The sequence below is a fragment of the Monoraphidium neglectum genome (assembly GCF_000611645.1).
Source record: "Monoraphidium neglectum strain SAG 48.87 unplaced genomic scaffold scaffold01327, whole genome shotgun sequence".
Taxonomy (NCBI): domain Eukaryota; kingdom Viridiplantae; phylum Chlorophyta; class Chlorophyceae; order Sphaeropleales; family Selenastraceae; genus Monoraphidium; species Monoraphidium neglectum.
Genome location: NW_014012301.1, coordinates 1 through 15,064, shown reverse-complemented (window position 1 = coordinate 15,064; position 15,064 = coordinate 1). Strand labels below are relative to the sequence as shown.

The 15,064-nt window shown below is 61.3% G+C and overlaps 5 protein-coding genes across 5 annotated transcripts; 3 read left to right on the top strand and 2 right to left on the bottom strand.

Annotated features, from left to right (window-relative positions):
- Nucleotides 1-453: 453 nt before the first annotated feature.
- Nucleotides 454-924, bottom strand: MNEG_7487 (hypothetical protein; the record flags this gene model as incomplete). Its single annotated transcript, XM_014044044.1, has 1 exon — nt 454-924. One exon carries the CDS (start codon nt 922-924, stop codon nt 454-456), a length of 471 nt encoding a protein of 156 aa, XP_013899498.1.
- A 1,440-nt stretch (nt 925-2,364) lies between these two features.
- On the bottom strand, nt 2,365-4,114 carry MNEG_7486 (hypothetical protein; the record flags this gene model as incomplete). The annotated part of the gene is made up of 3 exons (XM_014044043.1): nt 2,365-2,874; nt 3,281-3,569; nt 3,768-4,114. The coding sequence occupies 3 exons, from the start codon at nt 4,112-4,114 to the stop codon at nt 2,365-2,367; spliced, it is 1,146 nt and encodes a 381-aa protein (XP_013899497.1).
- Nucleotides 4,115-4,939: 825 nt separating this feature from the next.
- On the top strand, nt 4,940-7,383 carry MNEG_7485 (Prp8 binding protein; the record flags this gene model as incomplete). Its single annotated transcript, XM_014044042.1, has 8 exons — nt 4,940-5,124; nt 5,313-5,424; nt 5,669-5,770; nt 6,020-6,136; nt 6,400-6,469; nt 6,646-6,742; nt 6,930-7,128; nt 7,306-7,383. The coding sequence occupies 8 exons, from the start codon at nt 4,940-4,942 to the stop codon at nt 7,381-7,383; spliced, it is 960 nt and encodes a 319-aa protein (XP_013899496.1).
- A 408-nt stretch (nt 7,384-7,791) lies between these two features.
- Nucleotides 7,792-9,428, top strand: MNEG_7484 (hypothetical protein; the record flags this gene model as incomplete). Its single annotated transcript, XM_014044041.1, has 4 exons — nt 7,792-7,823; nt 8,188-8,290; nt 8,989-9,105; nt 9,351-9,428. The coding sequence occupies 4 exons, from the start codon at nt 7,792-7,794 to the stop codon at nt 9,426-9,428; spliced, it is 330 nt and encodes a 109-aa protein (XP_013899495.1).
- Nucleotides 9,429-12,823: 3,395 nt separating this feature from the next.
- On the top strand, nt 12,824-14,557 carry MNEG_7483 (hypothetical protein; the record flags this gene model as incomplete). Its single annotated transcript, XM_014044040.1, has 5 exons — nt 12,824-12,922; nt 13,125-13,244; nt 13,615-13,719; nt 14,014-14,146; nt 14,388-14,557. 5 exons carry the CDS (start codon nt 12,824-12,826, stop codon nt 14,555-14,557), a joined length of 627 nt encoding a protein of 208 aa, XP_013899494.1.
- Between the last annotated feature and the right edge of the window lie 507 nt (nt 14,558-15,064).

The window sequence follows — 15,064 nt, the reverse complement described above, 5'->3', positions numbered from 1 at the left end:
GGCATGGGCCGCGGCCGCCGGGTCCTGCGTGGCTCGGGAGGGTGAGTCTGCGGGCGCTGTGGGCGCTGCGGGCGCTGCGTGCGCCGCTTGGCCCTGGTGCCCTGCCCTGCGACAACCTGCCCTCCCCTCGCCCGCCCCACCTGCAGGTTGTCGTGGACGTGGAAGCGTGAGTCTGCATCGCCGAGCTCGGATGCGATCCGCTCCTTGGCCTTGACAGGGCGCCGGGGCGCGGCAGAGCGAGGGGGCAGGAGGGGCGCGTCAGGGTGAGGGCGATGCGGGAGAGCGCCAACCGCCGCGCGGGAGCCCGGGGTTGGGCCGGCGGCATGCTGCAGGGCAACGGGGTCGGCTCAGACGAAGATGGGCGGCCGCGCGCCAAGCGCACCGCCGCCCGCAGAATGTCGGATGCTAGTCGCAGGCAAGCATATGTTTGCACACTTTCTCAGACTCTTGATCTCAAATCGCGCCCTCTTGAACTGAAGATTGCGCCCTCGGCCTCACCTTGTACAGCACCTCCTTCATGGACGACCGCATGAAGACGAGCAGCAGCCCAAACAGCAGCCCGATGCACGTGCCGTACGGGATGCTCAGCGCCGCCGGCGCGGTCAGCGCATACGCGACACAGCAGACTGCGCCGGCGGTGTGCCAGCAGATCACCTCCTGGGCGAACGTGAGGGACGCCTTCCAGTCGAGGTCGCAAACTAAGTCACGGTCGTCATCCGCGGCCACCGCCCCTGCAGATGCCGCCGCCGCAGCGGCCGCCGCGGCCGGCGCCGGCGGCGCCCAGGCACTGCTCAGCATGCGGAGCGAGTGGCGGCCCGCGGCGGCGACGCCTGCGTTCAGGCGGCGCGCCAGCTGCTGCGATCGGCGGAGCCCGTTGCGGGCCACTGGGGCGACCGTGCTGAGCAGACCCGATGCCTTGGGCATGCTGAATGGCACATGCTGCTTTTCCAGGTTCCTGAAGCTTGACGTACGCTGCATCGTGGCCGCGATAAGCGCGGATTCCCTGTCAATCAAGATCCCGACCGTTCGCCTGCGGGCTTTTTGCTGACCCGAGGCCTACAAAGAGGAATCAAACTGAAGACACACAAGTTTCACCTAGAGTGCTCACCAGCGTTCCGGGGTCACCCGCTCACCCCAGCACTTTGACACGTACTGTAAAGCGTCCCGGTGTGCAAGCTGCGCGGGTCAGCACTATCAATGTTCTCAAGGTATGAGCAGGAGTAGCTCCCGGTCATCCTGCGCTGCACGCTGCGTCATCAACCACCCGCGCGTGTGGCACCCAGCACAAGAAACCGTGCCTCAGCTGGTCAATGGTCTCCAGCATGCGTGCGCACATGGATGAAGATGAAGGAAACGTCATCTAGCATTGGCCTAGATTTGTATAATATCCTTTGGCACTGCCAAAACCACAGCCAACGAGTAAAGATTACATGGCTGCAGCTGCAGCTGCATAAGACCGTCGGGCCATACTCCACACGGCTCGCTGCACCCTGCCTTGATTATTTGCTTTGGAGCTGTGTTACCCGATTCTGTGTTATCTGGGCCAAGCAGGGGTGATAGGAGCGCGTGTCAGCCCACGAGTGCCACCTGACCCACGAGCAGCAAAACCGCGCATGCCCAGCATATCGCAGAGCACACGCAGCAGCCAAAACCCAAGGTTCCCCCTTCGTAAGGGAACAATTGGTCGCTTGCAGGTTGCTGCTTGCTGCGGCGTTGGCTGTCCACAGACCGCCAAGTGTTGGCCTGGCACATGCTCGCAGATAAACACATGCACTGATGTCAACTGCTGAATTCTTTTACCATTTCCAGATATTGTTTCTCTCGCAAACTGTCGTGCTTGACTACTATAGGAGCTGCAGATGCTCAAGCAAGTCTTTGCAAGCGGGCGTGCCTGCCTGTTGCAGCACACACAGCGACGCTTGGCAAGCTCCTTCTCAGAAGGACGCAAGCACTTGTGTGCTGGGGCACAGGGGGGGGGATCCGCAGCAAGTGCTGGGGTGCGAGGCGTGAGAGGCTCTGCACGAGCAGAGCTCGGGTGCCAGGCGCCAAAAAAAGGGAGCTGCAGGTGAACGGCCACTCTAGTGAAGGCCCGCAGTGCCTATGACTCTCATCATTGCTGGCCAGAAGCCATGGTTCCGGCCAGGACAGCGTGTGTAGGGAGGGGATTGGCTCGCGACAGGACTTAGCACAGCCCTGGGCAGGGCTACTGGCATCGCTGCGTCAAGGAAGACAGGACGCCTCAGGGACCAAGATGGGGCACGGCCCCACAGTTTGGGTTGGTTGATGTACAAACCCTGCGGCCCGACCCCAAGCCTCAGGAGAGGCAGAGGTCGGGCCCGGCGGTCGGGCGGGGCGGGTGAGGCATCAAGCGCCTGCGTGCGCCGCGGTGCGCCGCCTCCACATCTCCAGGACAAATAGGTACTCAAACACGTGCGCCGCGGACGCCCCCACGTGCATCCACTGATGGGAGAACCCCACGGTGTCGAAAACCCCGGGCAGCAGCCGCTCCGGCACGCCAAGGGCAAACGTCGCTGCGCCAAAGGCCAGCGCCACCAGCGCGCCGACTGTGTAGACGGACGCTGCGAGCGACGGCAGCCCTGCCGCACCTGCAGCCAAGGGGCCGAGGCCGGCCGCGCCGCGCCATGCCCACAGGTCCTGCGCCGCCTGCACGCCCATGGGCCACCAGTAGCACGCGGCGATGCAGCCAACAAACGCGACCTGGCCGCCGCGGTGGCGCCTGTAGTCGGCGGGGAGCGCCCAGATGTCCATCGTGGCCACCTGGGCGGTGATGATCGCTGCGACCATGTTGAGGGTGAGGGCCCACCACGAGTCGTAGACGAACCACGAGATGCCCAGGGTGAGCAGTTGGGACACCTGCGGACACACACGCAAGCGGGCCACGAAAATGAGGTGAGGGAATAGAGGCGTGGGAGGGGCGAGGTGATACGGAACAAGAGTGCGTTGCTGCTACTCCATAGGCTGTGGGGACAGGAAGGGGATGTGCTGGCACGTGCTGCGACGGACGTCCAGCGGCCGCCGGCTGCTGGAACCAGCGCCCATCCCTCCTTGCCTGGAAAATAAACACTTGGTCAAGCCGCCGCCAAAAGTTGTACACGGCCTTGTTCTGCGGTCCAGCAAGAATGCCAGGCACCATGTGTGATGTGCGTGTGTGGGGGTGTGCGCAAGCGCGGATGCAAGCTATTGGTCTGACCGTGCGTGTTGGGGCCGCCTTCGACGCGCTGTGCTGCAACGCAAGCTGCCCGCCTTGTGGAACACTCACAATGCCCCTGAAAAGGTGAAAGCCGATGCTCCAGGGCGCGTGCAGGAACACGGCCGCCGTCATGATCCAGAAGGGGGCCTCATCCGGCACGCCGCGCCAGAAGCTGCCGCCGCCCGAAGCACCGGCGGTCCGCAGACTTGAAATTGCATGGTTGAGCAGGCACGCAGACAGGGCGCAGCCAAACACCATAGTCCAGGCGTTGAGCGTCTCAGCGTGCCACTCGAAGGCGGCCCTCAAGCAGCGCGTGTACGAGCCGCCGCTGGTGTAGCCACGGGTGACGTAAGGGTAGCTGCAGTCGAGCAGTCAGAGGGGTAGGTGCACGAATGATTAGTGATGCAGGGCAAGGCTGGGGTGTCGAGCAGATTTAAACCTGAATGGCCAAGGCTGGATGGAGCCCCCCCCCGTCAGCCTTCCCCTCCAACATGAATCAATGCCCCGACCAGCACACAAGGGCAGCCACACGCAGGAGCCGCTGGAAGATGCTCACATGACATAGGCTGGGGCCTCATGCCTCCTGAGACCACGCCGGTACGGCGCAAACCGCCCCTCGCTGCTGTGCTCCTTAGGCGCGGGCTGGTCAGTGCCGGCAGCTGCTACGAGGCACGCCTCCTCGCACACAACTTCGCCCTGCTCCGCCTCCTGCTGCCCCTCCTGAGCGGCGCCCTTGCGTGATCGCACGCTGGACACAATCGCGTAGACGTCGACAGGGCCGCTCCAGGTGCGCGCGAAGGACGTGGCGGAAGCAGCAGCAGCCAGTGCGAGGTCCACGACACCGCCTTCGCTGGGAACGGTGGCTGTGCCGCACGCCTGAACCAGGCTCGCCAGGCTCGGCATGGCTAACTTTTTGATAACGCAAAGGCAAGTGCACAAGGCCCTGACAGGGGCCCGGGATGGTCAGACGCGGTTGCCCTGTAAACCTGTGCCAAACTGTCGAGGAGAGCGTTTGTGTCACGCTGTAGAAGACGGTGCCTCCAACTATGAGGCGCGGACTGTCTCGAAAGACCTGCGTCTGATTCATCACTCACTCGCTATCAGGGGTGCAGCTGCAGCAGGTGGTCTGGTGGTCACCTCCGCAACTCATGCCACGGTACCATACAGAGGCCTGGTAGACCAATATTGATTTGTTACGTGCATAGGCAGCGTGAACGCCCAGCCAGTCCCCAGATCACGCAAGCAGTGTGAGAGCTGTACTGCCTGGACTTAGCAAAACGGGAACATAGATAGCGGGGCTGTCATGGCCGACAAGCGGCCGCACAGCCCCGGAGGGGCCCCTGGCGATCTAGATGGGCACTCTGGGGCGCTGGTGAAGCGGCAAAAAACTGATGGCACATTGATAGTTGGCAGTGTAGACAAGCAGGTGCGGTGCCGATGGCTGCAGATGGCACGCGCCGCGTCTACCGCACCGCATCTCGCCGTGCGGTGCTTCAGTGCGCTCGCCGGCTGCTGCTGCTGCGGACCTCAGGAGGTCATAGCGCACTGTTCTCATGTTGCAGACGATGACGTTGAGCGCTGTTGCCGTGTGCAGCCATGGCTCCGTCCGTGCACCTGGCCACGAGGCCCAACGCCATGATGCCCACTGCGGTGCTGGTTCCTACCTGCACCACGCTATGGGCCAACATGTTGCCACGCCGCTGACCTACCACTATAAACGCGCGGTCCATGCAGGGCGTGCGGCGCACGTCGGGCCTGTTCGCGCCCATCATGCAGCTGCACGGCCACCAGGGCGAGGTCTATGCCTTGCAGTTCAGCCCCGAGGGCGATGTTGTCGCCTCGGCTGGATTTGACAAGACGATCCTGCTGTGGCGCACGTATGGGGAGGAGTGCGAAAACTACATGCTCATACGGTATGTGTATGGGACAACGGGCTTGGTATGTCACTTGCACCTGCTGCTGCTGCCGCTGCGGCTGCTGCTGCTGCTGCTGCTGCTGCTGCGGCTGCTGCTGCTGCTGCTCCTGCTGCTGCTGCTGCCGCTGGTATTTGACCAGCCCTCATTGCCTGCTGTCTGGGCGACCACTGACCTCTTCCCACCAGGGGCCACAAGAACGCAATCCTGCAGCTGGCGTGGTTTCCTAGCGGGGAGCACATTGTCACTGCCAGCGCAGACAAGAGCGTGCGCTGCTGGGACGCGGACACGGGCATGCAGGTGCGTGTGCTGCAAGGACCGCGGAGAATTGGCTTCCAGCGAGCTCCCTCCTTAACAACGCGTGGCGATCGTGCTGTGAGTGGTACACGCTCGAAAATCACACACACTCGCTCTCTCTCACACACAAACATTCACACTCTGCGGAGTCGCACAATGGGTATAGGGGTTGGCTGGCGCGCATTGGTTGGTGGGCGGCTGTGTTCCAAAGCTCGCATGGTGCTACCCCACCTGCTGATGCCACCAGGTCAAGCGGCAGAGCGAGCACACGGCAGTGGTCAACAGCGTGTGCCCCATGCATCGGGGCCCCGGCTTGTTCGTCAGCGGTTCGGACGACGGCAGCGTCAAGGTGTGGTGGCAAGGGGACTCGCAGTTGTGCAGCATGAAGGGCCTGCTGCAGGCGCGACCTGGCCTTGCTGCTCCCCTCCTCAAACTCTTGTTGATAGCGGCTCGATTTGCGGGTCGTAGCTAAATAGTTGCTTCCGTGGATCTGCAGATACTTCGTCATGATGAAGGGCCTTGAAGGCTGGAATGGTCCAGCATCAACCCGAACTTCTTCGCATGCACACCCTTCCCCCCCCTCCTCGCTGCCCCTCAGCTTTGGGACGTCCGCAGCAAGCGCAGCAGCCACACCTTCGCGGGCAAGTTCCCGGTCACGTCGGTGGCCTGGTCGGAGGCGGGGGACCAGGTGTACTCTGGGGGCATTGACAACCAGGTGTGCTCAACTTGAGTGCTTTGAATGCGATCCTGCAGCGGTTTGCAGAGGGGAGTCTTGAGGGTGGCAGGGGACGTGTGTGGGCAGAAGTGGGGGCCGGCTTATGCGGAATAGCAAATGCAACTTGAGCAGCAGGTATGAACGAGAGGACATTGACACATCAGCACGTAGACACAGCACAGGAAGAGACCCTGGCCATGTGATATTATGAACCCACAAAATGTTCAACATTATGTTGCTGGCTCGCCTGCGCTGCACGCCAGGTGCACATCTGGGAGCTGCGGAAGGGTGTGGTGTCCACCAGCATGGCGGGGCACACAGACACCATCACCGGTGAGGAATAGCATTGCAGGGTGTCTCCTCCTCCAGGGACCAGAACCTGTGCCGTGTCAAGCCATCGTCTTTGCCAAGCAACAACAGTGCGCCTCAGCCCGCCTCATACCTGCGTGCTGCCCGGCCGCGCCATCCCCCTTCTGACTCACACCTTGTCATCCCCCCCCTTAACAAAGGCATGTCCTTGAGCCCCGACGGCAACTTCTTGCTGAGCAATGCGATGGACAACACACTGCGCGTATGGGACGTGCGGCCCTATGCGCCAGCGGACAGGTGCGTGCCTGCCGCATACCTGCTGTGCGGCACGCCTGCATTTGTTGGCAGTGGGCACCCGCATGACCAAGACAACTCGCCCCGGCTGGTTGTCTCGGTGGCTGCGCACAACCCCTGCACGGCTCGTGCTCCCGCCTGCATAGCGTCCCCCTGGCTCCCCGCCCTCCCTCACGGCCCCCCCCCCCAGGTGCGTCAAGGTGCTGACGGGCCACCAGCACACGTTTGAGCGCCTGCTGCTGCGCTGCGCCTGGTCGCCAGGCGGCAAGCGCGTGGCGGCAGGCAGCGCGGACCGCATCGTGTACGTGTGGGATGTGGACACCTTGCGGCTGGAGTACGCGCTGCCCGGGCACAAGGGGTCGGTGAACGAGGTTGCCTTCCACCCCAAAGTGAGTGTGGAGCGGATTCGGCGGGGGCGCGGGCGCCGCGATCAACGTGTTCTCCAGAGCAGGGTCGTGTCTGTGCAAGCGGCGGCGTGCGGCTGGGCACCAGAAGATGGGGAGTGGGGCCGGCCCTTGCTGCGCACCCAACATTGCCGCGTTCACTCCCAACTGCACCCTGTGCAGGAGCCCATCGTCGGGTCCGCCAGCAGCGACCGCACCATCTACCTGGGAGAGATCGCGCCGGAGGCTACGGCCGACTGACCTAGCAGGGATGGGCTGCGGCTGCTGCAGCGGCAGCGGAAGCGGCAGCAGCAGCGGCAGCGGCAGCGGCGGCGACGTAGGGGCATCCCAGAGGTGGAGCTGAGGCGGCGCAGGATGAGCAGCAACGCTTGCAATCCCTTGTCATCTTTGTTTGCTGAGCGTCAGCAACGCTTATGCGCCCTGTTGGCCCATCACCCCTTGTAAACCATGCTGCAACAGGCTTTGAATTGTTACCTGGCAAGCCGTTGAAAAGGGACACCTTCATCAGTGTTTGGTCCATGCTCTGGCCCGCCATTGCGCAGAGTCAAACTCTCAAACGCTGGTCCTGATCGGGCGAGATGGCAGCCATTTGGCACGCAGCTTGCCGAATAGCGCCAAAAGGACCTGTACAAACGTTTCTTCTACTCTATGCCCTCAGCGTGTTCCGATCCGTGTGCCCGGTGAGCAGGCGTTTCACGGGTGATCCGATGGTAACTGCATGATCTGTTGAGCCAATCCCTGTTGACGACTGTTTCGCATCCATATACAACATTTTGCACCGCGTGAGGCCTTTCACTGCACCCGCGACCTGAGGACATACCATCTTTACCATGGCAATCGCTTGCCCTACCCTGAGCGGTGTGCGAACGCTAGACACAAATGTGACTAGTTGGCGTCAGGCAGCAGCCACGAGAGGCTCTGTTCCCGGATTCTGCAACGGAGAGCACGCTTTGAACTGCTGCACATGCCCTATCCATGCTCCACTCGCTGCCAACATGTCCCTAGCGAATGAATTCACCTCCTGTATGACGCTTACTCCCGCAGGTTCCGCCCGGACCGCCTGCCAGCAACGGCGGGCGTCGAGCAGCGGGCGGATAGCTGTGGCGCGCCCGACCTCCTCATCGCGGCAGCTGTCAGTGGTGGCGAGGTGGGCGCCTGTTGTGTTTGCTGATACTCTGCAGCGCCGCGCAGGCTCAGCCTCAGAGCTGACACGGCCAGCGCCACCTGCCGCCTGGCATGAAGCCCAGCTGAGCTGTGATGCGACCAGGCTCTACAAGGACTCGACTCTTAGGGCAGTTGGACATATCGCCCATCCCTCAACCATGACAATGCAGGGCGGAGCGCGGCAGTGACAGCAGCTTTTTTGCTGGCTTTGTGATGGGCGGCGTTGTGTTCGGCACTCTTGGTTTCCTTTTTGCACCCTCGGTAAGCCAGCATGCTTTTGGGGAAACTGCTTGGCGCATGATGTATGTACGGTAATGCGTATGCTTGTTCAGGTGGCACATCGCCCTAATCTGCGGTTGTATGCACTCTCTTGTGCACATGCATCCACACCGTCCTACATTTGGCGCTCACTCACGTGCGAAACAAACAAAACCAATCAACCACGATGGTGTCACTTGCACCCAACACTTTTGGCACACATACAAACTTTCATCAACACCACACATACACACATACCAATTTACACACAACCTCACTCACTCATTGACTCACTCACAGATCTATTCAAGCACTCACTTGCTTCAGCATAAACGCACTTGCGCACACTTCACTGCACCACCGCACTCGCATGCGCTACCGCGCCCACGCGTTCGCACTCAATGCACGTACACCTCATTGCAGATCAGCCGCGCTCTCTTAGGCGACGACTCACGGCTGCGGCTGCCGCGCTTCATGGAGGAGGAGGTACCAAAGGACCCCGAGGCCACAAAGCAGGACCTGATTGACAAGATTGCACAGGTAAGTCCTGGCAACGGGGGGGCAATGAGCGACTGGGACTCGTCATATTGCTTGCGGCTGCATAACAGCCCCTGATACATTTAATGCCTGGGTTACAGCAGTGATCAAAGCTCTGGCCTGGCACGGGTGCACTGCCAGTGACATTGTTGCACGGGAATGCTTGCATGGCGCCATCGCCCCTCGGCCCACCATGGCATACGCATCTCCCTGCCGCCGTGCACCTCCGCCTTCTGCAACCCCCGCAGCTCAACGCCTCCATCGATGAGGTGGCGGCCACCCTCAAGGCGAAGGATGTGGAGGTGGTGCATGCAGAGCTGAGCTGAACCGATGGCTCGGACATGAGTGGCGGGACCCTCTGGGACGCGGCTCGCTAGCGCCTCGCGCTGGCGGCTGCTGGACGGGGGTGGGAGGAGCGGGGCGGAACGGAGGTTGCTGCATGTTCAGACGGCTTATGTGTAGACAGCTGGCAGCCAATGGTTTCGGCTGGAGCGGCTGGCGGTGGTGGCATCTCGGCTTGTGCGTGCAAGCTGAGCGGCTTTCCACGCGCTCTTGCACATCCCCACTTGCACAACCCCTCAATTGTGTGCATGATGTCAACTGTTGTTACCATTCTTGTTCACTAGGTGCGTGGGAGAACGGTGGTACGAACGAAATGGCAGCAACACTGAGCGAGGATTGCAACGCACCAGTTGCAGTGCTGCAAATGAAAGCAGGGGCGGCTTGCATTTGCAACGGCCACCATCAACACTCCCGAATGTCTTCACTGAAGACTCTTCAGTAAGGGGTTGGTACCCGAAAATTTGATTTCCTTGCTAGCCCGCTGCTGCCCACTCTGAGATTGTGCCAGGACATCGCACATCCGACACCTGCTTTTGCCAGCTGCCGCTCAGCTGCAAAGCCGGAAACCCAGCATGCCTTAACACCACCCTGCTTGTATGTTGACGGCACCGCAGTTTGTTTCAAGGCCATATTGAAGGATGCGTTAAGATAGACAACACACAATCGAGACACAGATCATCGTAACGATTTGCTTTGCTGCAAGAAGCCCGCCCTGCACCACCATGGATCGTGTGGGACGATCAGTGCTGTCAGATTCAGCTCTTAAGACCTTATCCAAGCAGATGTCTCGGATTCTGCGGCACCACCCGCCCCAGGGTGGGACCAGCATAGCCTTCTGGTTTGCCATGTTATTTGCCTGGTGCATGGGCCGCAGGCGGAGAAATCGAAGCACTGCTGGGCGCAGAGCAGGCGCATACGCTGTTGACGTGCGGGGCCGCTTATGAGCATACACTGTTCAGCAGTGCCCGCGGTGGCTGCCCCACCATCTGAATCCTCATCGATCCCACCCGTTTGCAGAGATCGATGCCAGTGGGTGGGTGCCGCTGCCCGTGCTGCTGTCGCACTTGAAGCTACATCCCTCGGAGGCTGACATCAGAGCTGTCGTCGCTGCTGATGCCAAGGTGGTGGTTTCAGGGCCGTGCATGCCTGGAATTCTATTACTTGGCACGCCCGCTGTGTCGCTCGTCCTTCACAACGCCTGCGGCTGTCTTGCGGTGCAGGGGTGGGTAGCTGAGCAGTTAGCCCTCGTGGAGACCCTATTGTGCTGCATCCACAACCAAACGCAGGGACGTTATGTGCTGGATGATTCCGTAGACCCCCCGAGAATCCGCGCCGCTCAGGGACACTCCTTTGAGCTTTCTGAGCCGGTGCTGCAGCGTGTGAGCGACCCGGCAGATGTACCCGTGGCGGTGCACGTCACTAGCGAGGACGGGTGAGTTGCTGTGTTCATCTCGCGACGCGCTTGCACGTATGCGCATGCGCCAGCAATAGCGGTTCGTGGTGCGCAACAAAGCTTGCAGGTATCCAAGTCACCGTGCCCTGCCTGAGCCTCAGGCAACATTATGGCTTCTGCGTTGAGGCGAGTAGCCCCATGTACCTCTCGGTGCCATCGCCAATCCCACATCACCGTTGCTGTCGCCATTCCCGCACTGCCATTGCCACCCACATGCCACTCGTGTCCAGGTGGCGTGCCATCCAGGAGAGCGGCGAGCTGCGCCGCATGAGCCGCACCCACATCCACTTTGCGACTGAACCTCATCACCAGCGCACCAACAACTGGGCGACAGTCTTGCTGCTGCTCGACCTGCGGGCGGCCATACAGGCTGGCCTGGAGTTTGTCACGTGAGTGGCGGCCGGGGTTCGGGTGTACTGGAAGGGATGGGTGCACCCATGCCTGAAACCAGCGGTGCGCAAACAATGCATACACGAGCGCCAAGCAAACACGACATATTGCGGCATCCTCGGTTTCTCGACGACTCATCTGGGCCGCACTTGTGCAACTTGGGCAGGTCCACCAACGGGGTGCTGTTGTGCGAGGGCCCCGTGCCCGTCCATTTTGTCAGGCGCGTGGATGAGAAGCAGCTGAAGCAGCTTCGGGCACGGCTGCGTCTGGAGGAAGTAGCGGCGGAGGCTGATGGCGGGATGGGCGAACACTAGGAGGGAGATGCCCCTTGGGACAAAGATTGCTCCTAAACCCTTGATGTGTTCCGGGGGTGTGAAAGATACGCACATGGGCTTGCACAGGCTTCGGTGGGCGCAAGCTCTCCACAACAGTGCGTGCGCCATGACCTGCAGCCAGTTTGTCTGACACAAATGCAGTCCAACTGCTGCTGTTGAGCGCCTGCCGACTTGCATTTGCAGCCGCTTCGCACTTTGCTTCAGTACTGGGTTCGGTGCATCGCTGCCTTCCGCAGCGATGGTGCGTGGGCCACATCCATACATGCATGGCAGCTAGCCGCCAATACAACATCTACCAGCAAACTCTTGATTACAGTACAAAATGTCAGCCAATTCTGACACCTGCAGTGGTTGCAATACCCCTCCTCCCTGCCAAACCTTTCGTGTCCGTGCTGCCCCTCGACCTTTGCAAGAACAACCTGGGGAAGCCGCTTGTAAAAATCTGGGGTGGCGTGTGCGTTGATTCATGCAACATGGAGTGTTTTGGTACCGGGGCAGAGCGCTGCCATACCTGACCCGCAAAGGTGTAAGACAAATGACGACTGGTTGATCATTGCCGGCCCATCCTGGGCACACCACTACTTGGGCATCATTGTGCCCAGCATTCCAGATGGGCAGATAGCGTGCAGCCAGGATGGGCCCAACAGGTGAATGCCATGGGGCAACATCCATTGTTCTTTTGAAGCAGGGCCAGGCACATGTGCGTCACGGAGGTCATCCAACGGCCTGCAGGCCAGTTCAGCATGCGTAGACCGATGTCCGGCCACTGGCTGCACCACTTGCTTACACCCAGCCAGCACTGGGCTTTGCAGGCGCATATGCTAGGTCTCACACAAATCTAAAGCTCCTGGATGTACCGCTGTCATGGACAGGCCACACCGGCGAGCATGTACCGGTATCACCTCCGCCTTGAATTATCAATAGCTGCGCGGCAGCTGCTTGGAGCATCTGTGCAGGTTTTGGCCCATGCGTGCCTGCAACTTAAATGTTTGCTCGCGTGCGCAATCAACGCGGCCCGCATCGTCTTTTCATCGAGTTGCCAGAGGGCTAGACGACATATACCGTACCTGGTCGGAGCAGCACTGGAGACTGATCTCGGGAAATCTGCAGCTGTCGAAAGCTGAGAAGCCTCCACAAAAAACATTAGTGGCCTGATAAGTCACCACACCCGACGGCGTTGGCGTCGCCGCTGACATCCACCATGGCGTCGGCGGTGCCTGCAACAGCGGCGGCAGGCACCGTCGCGCTAGCCAACCTGGTGCAGCTGTGCAAAGAGTTGTGTCTGCCTGTCTCATATAAGGTGGGCAACCAATTGCAGGCAGGCGCGGACGAATGTCTCCAGAAAGAGATGGCTTGCAGGCATGACCATCAGGACCCACACAGCAGCCCAAAATGTCAAGGGCGTCCTCCTGGCCAGCGCCGCCCACAAGGCCAAGTGGCTCACCAGTAAATCTGTTGTGGTCGCTTCCGTGTTTTCCCCCTCTGCCAACAACATTTTGCAGGTGTTTGAGCAGCTGCCGGCGGATGGCGGCGGCGGGGGCGGCAGGGAAAGTGGCAGCGGCGACGCAGACCCAGGCAATCCCCTGTCTTGCTGCGAGCGAAGCGGCAACGGCAGCGGTGGCGTGAGGACCTTCTTCATTGTGGTCCATGTCCTGAGCGACCATGCGTTCAAGAAGTACATGCGCCACTGCTCCCGCTCCGACGCGCCGCTGCTCAGGGGGATGCTGCTCAAGGCGCGGGCGGACGCAGGGCTTGCGGCTGCATGCGCGCACCCTTCACGCATGCCTCTCTAGTTGCCTACATGCATGCCCTTGTCATGCAGTCAGATTTGCTGGGTGGCCTGCACATGTCCAATGCATGCATGCGGCGGAGGCACTTAGGCGCGGCGTTCCAGCACCACTCCTAACAGCTGGTCCGAAGTTGTGTGCTTGCTCTTCCCCCTCGGCAGCCGACCCGGCTGCCGCTCCCCTGCATTCAAACCCCGTGGGACAGGTGGTGACAGACGCAAGTGTGACGCGTGCGCTGTCTGCGGGCGTGCAGCAGGCGTTCCTGCCAAAGTTTGAAAATGAGGGCCAGGACGAGGCCATAGCAGACCAGGTGGGGGCCTCTGCGCAGCAGGGCTGCAAGGTGTCTCAGATTGTTGTATTGAGACACACACACACACACACACACACACACACACACGTACACACACCCGTACACACACACACACTGTTGACCACACAGGCAAGTGGCTCGTACCTACCATCCCATGCTGTTGTGTGACCACCATCGCACCAAGCCCATTGCCATGCCATGCAGGCTGCAACCCTTTGTTGGACTGAGGCTGACCAGAAAATTTGCAAGCATCCCATGAATCCATCTTGCACGGACACGCACCGCTTCCGGCAGGTCACGGCAGGAGCGGCAGAGCGCTACATGGTGGTCACAATCAAGCACTCCGGCTCCCTGGTGACGCTGTCAGCCGGCCAGGTGGGCGCGGGCGCGGGGCAGGGCTGGCGCGTGTCATGCTGGCTGGAGCCAGGTGTTGGAACGCCCGCTCCCGGTGCCTCCGCAGCTCTTACCTGCCGTAGGTTGCGCTGCCTCAGACCCGCGGCCGCGCGGCCCGGCGCCAGCCCTGCGTTGCCGTCTGCATCCCTCTTAAGCCTGGCTACACCAGGTCCCATTGCTGTCCTTCCTCTCATGTATGCAACCCCCTGTACGAATACATGCACACGCGTGCCAGGGTTTTGCGGCAAAAAACTCCCTTGACAACCACTACACAGCCGGCGCCGCCGCCCTGCTGCGCGCTCACTACGAGCGGTCGTGCGGCTGCAGCGGCGATGGCGCAGGCGGCGACGCCGCGCTGGCCGCACTGCGGCGGCTGATGGTGTCGCTGGAGGAGCGGCGGATGGCTGTGAGCTTTGAGATGGTCACTGGTGGGTGGGTCTTTTGATGAGGGTTGCAAGATTGACCTTTTTCTTGCCTCATGCAAACTCTGGGTCTGGGACAGCGCCCTTTGCCACTATATGGGCGCCTGCCCCCGCTGGGAAGCGAGGGCTGCTGAAGACTGGCATGCTTCAGAGGGCAAAGGCCAGTCTGAAGGGGGCACAGGGGCCACATACGGCCTGGAAACCAGGGTGGGAGGCCAGGCATCCAGCGAGTATTGAAAGAAAGCCTCCCACATAAGATGCGTGCAGAGCAGGATTGCCGCCGCCTGTGCATGGTGCACACCAGCAAAACCAATGCTGACGCGCCCCTCGCTCGGCCCCGCGGGCAGGCTGCCACGGACACCACGGCCAGGTGCCAGCTGGCGAGTACCTGGTGGCCACCAGTGCCCACACAGTGGACGCCGCGGGGCGGCCGTCCTTCCTGCCGTGGCACGAGTTCCTGGACTTTTGCATCCAGCAGGTGGGGTGGGGCCGGCCTGGGCTGGGCTGGGCTGGGCTGGGCTGGGCTGGGC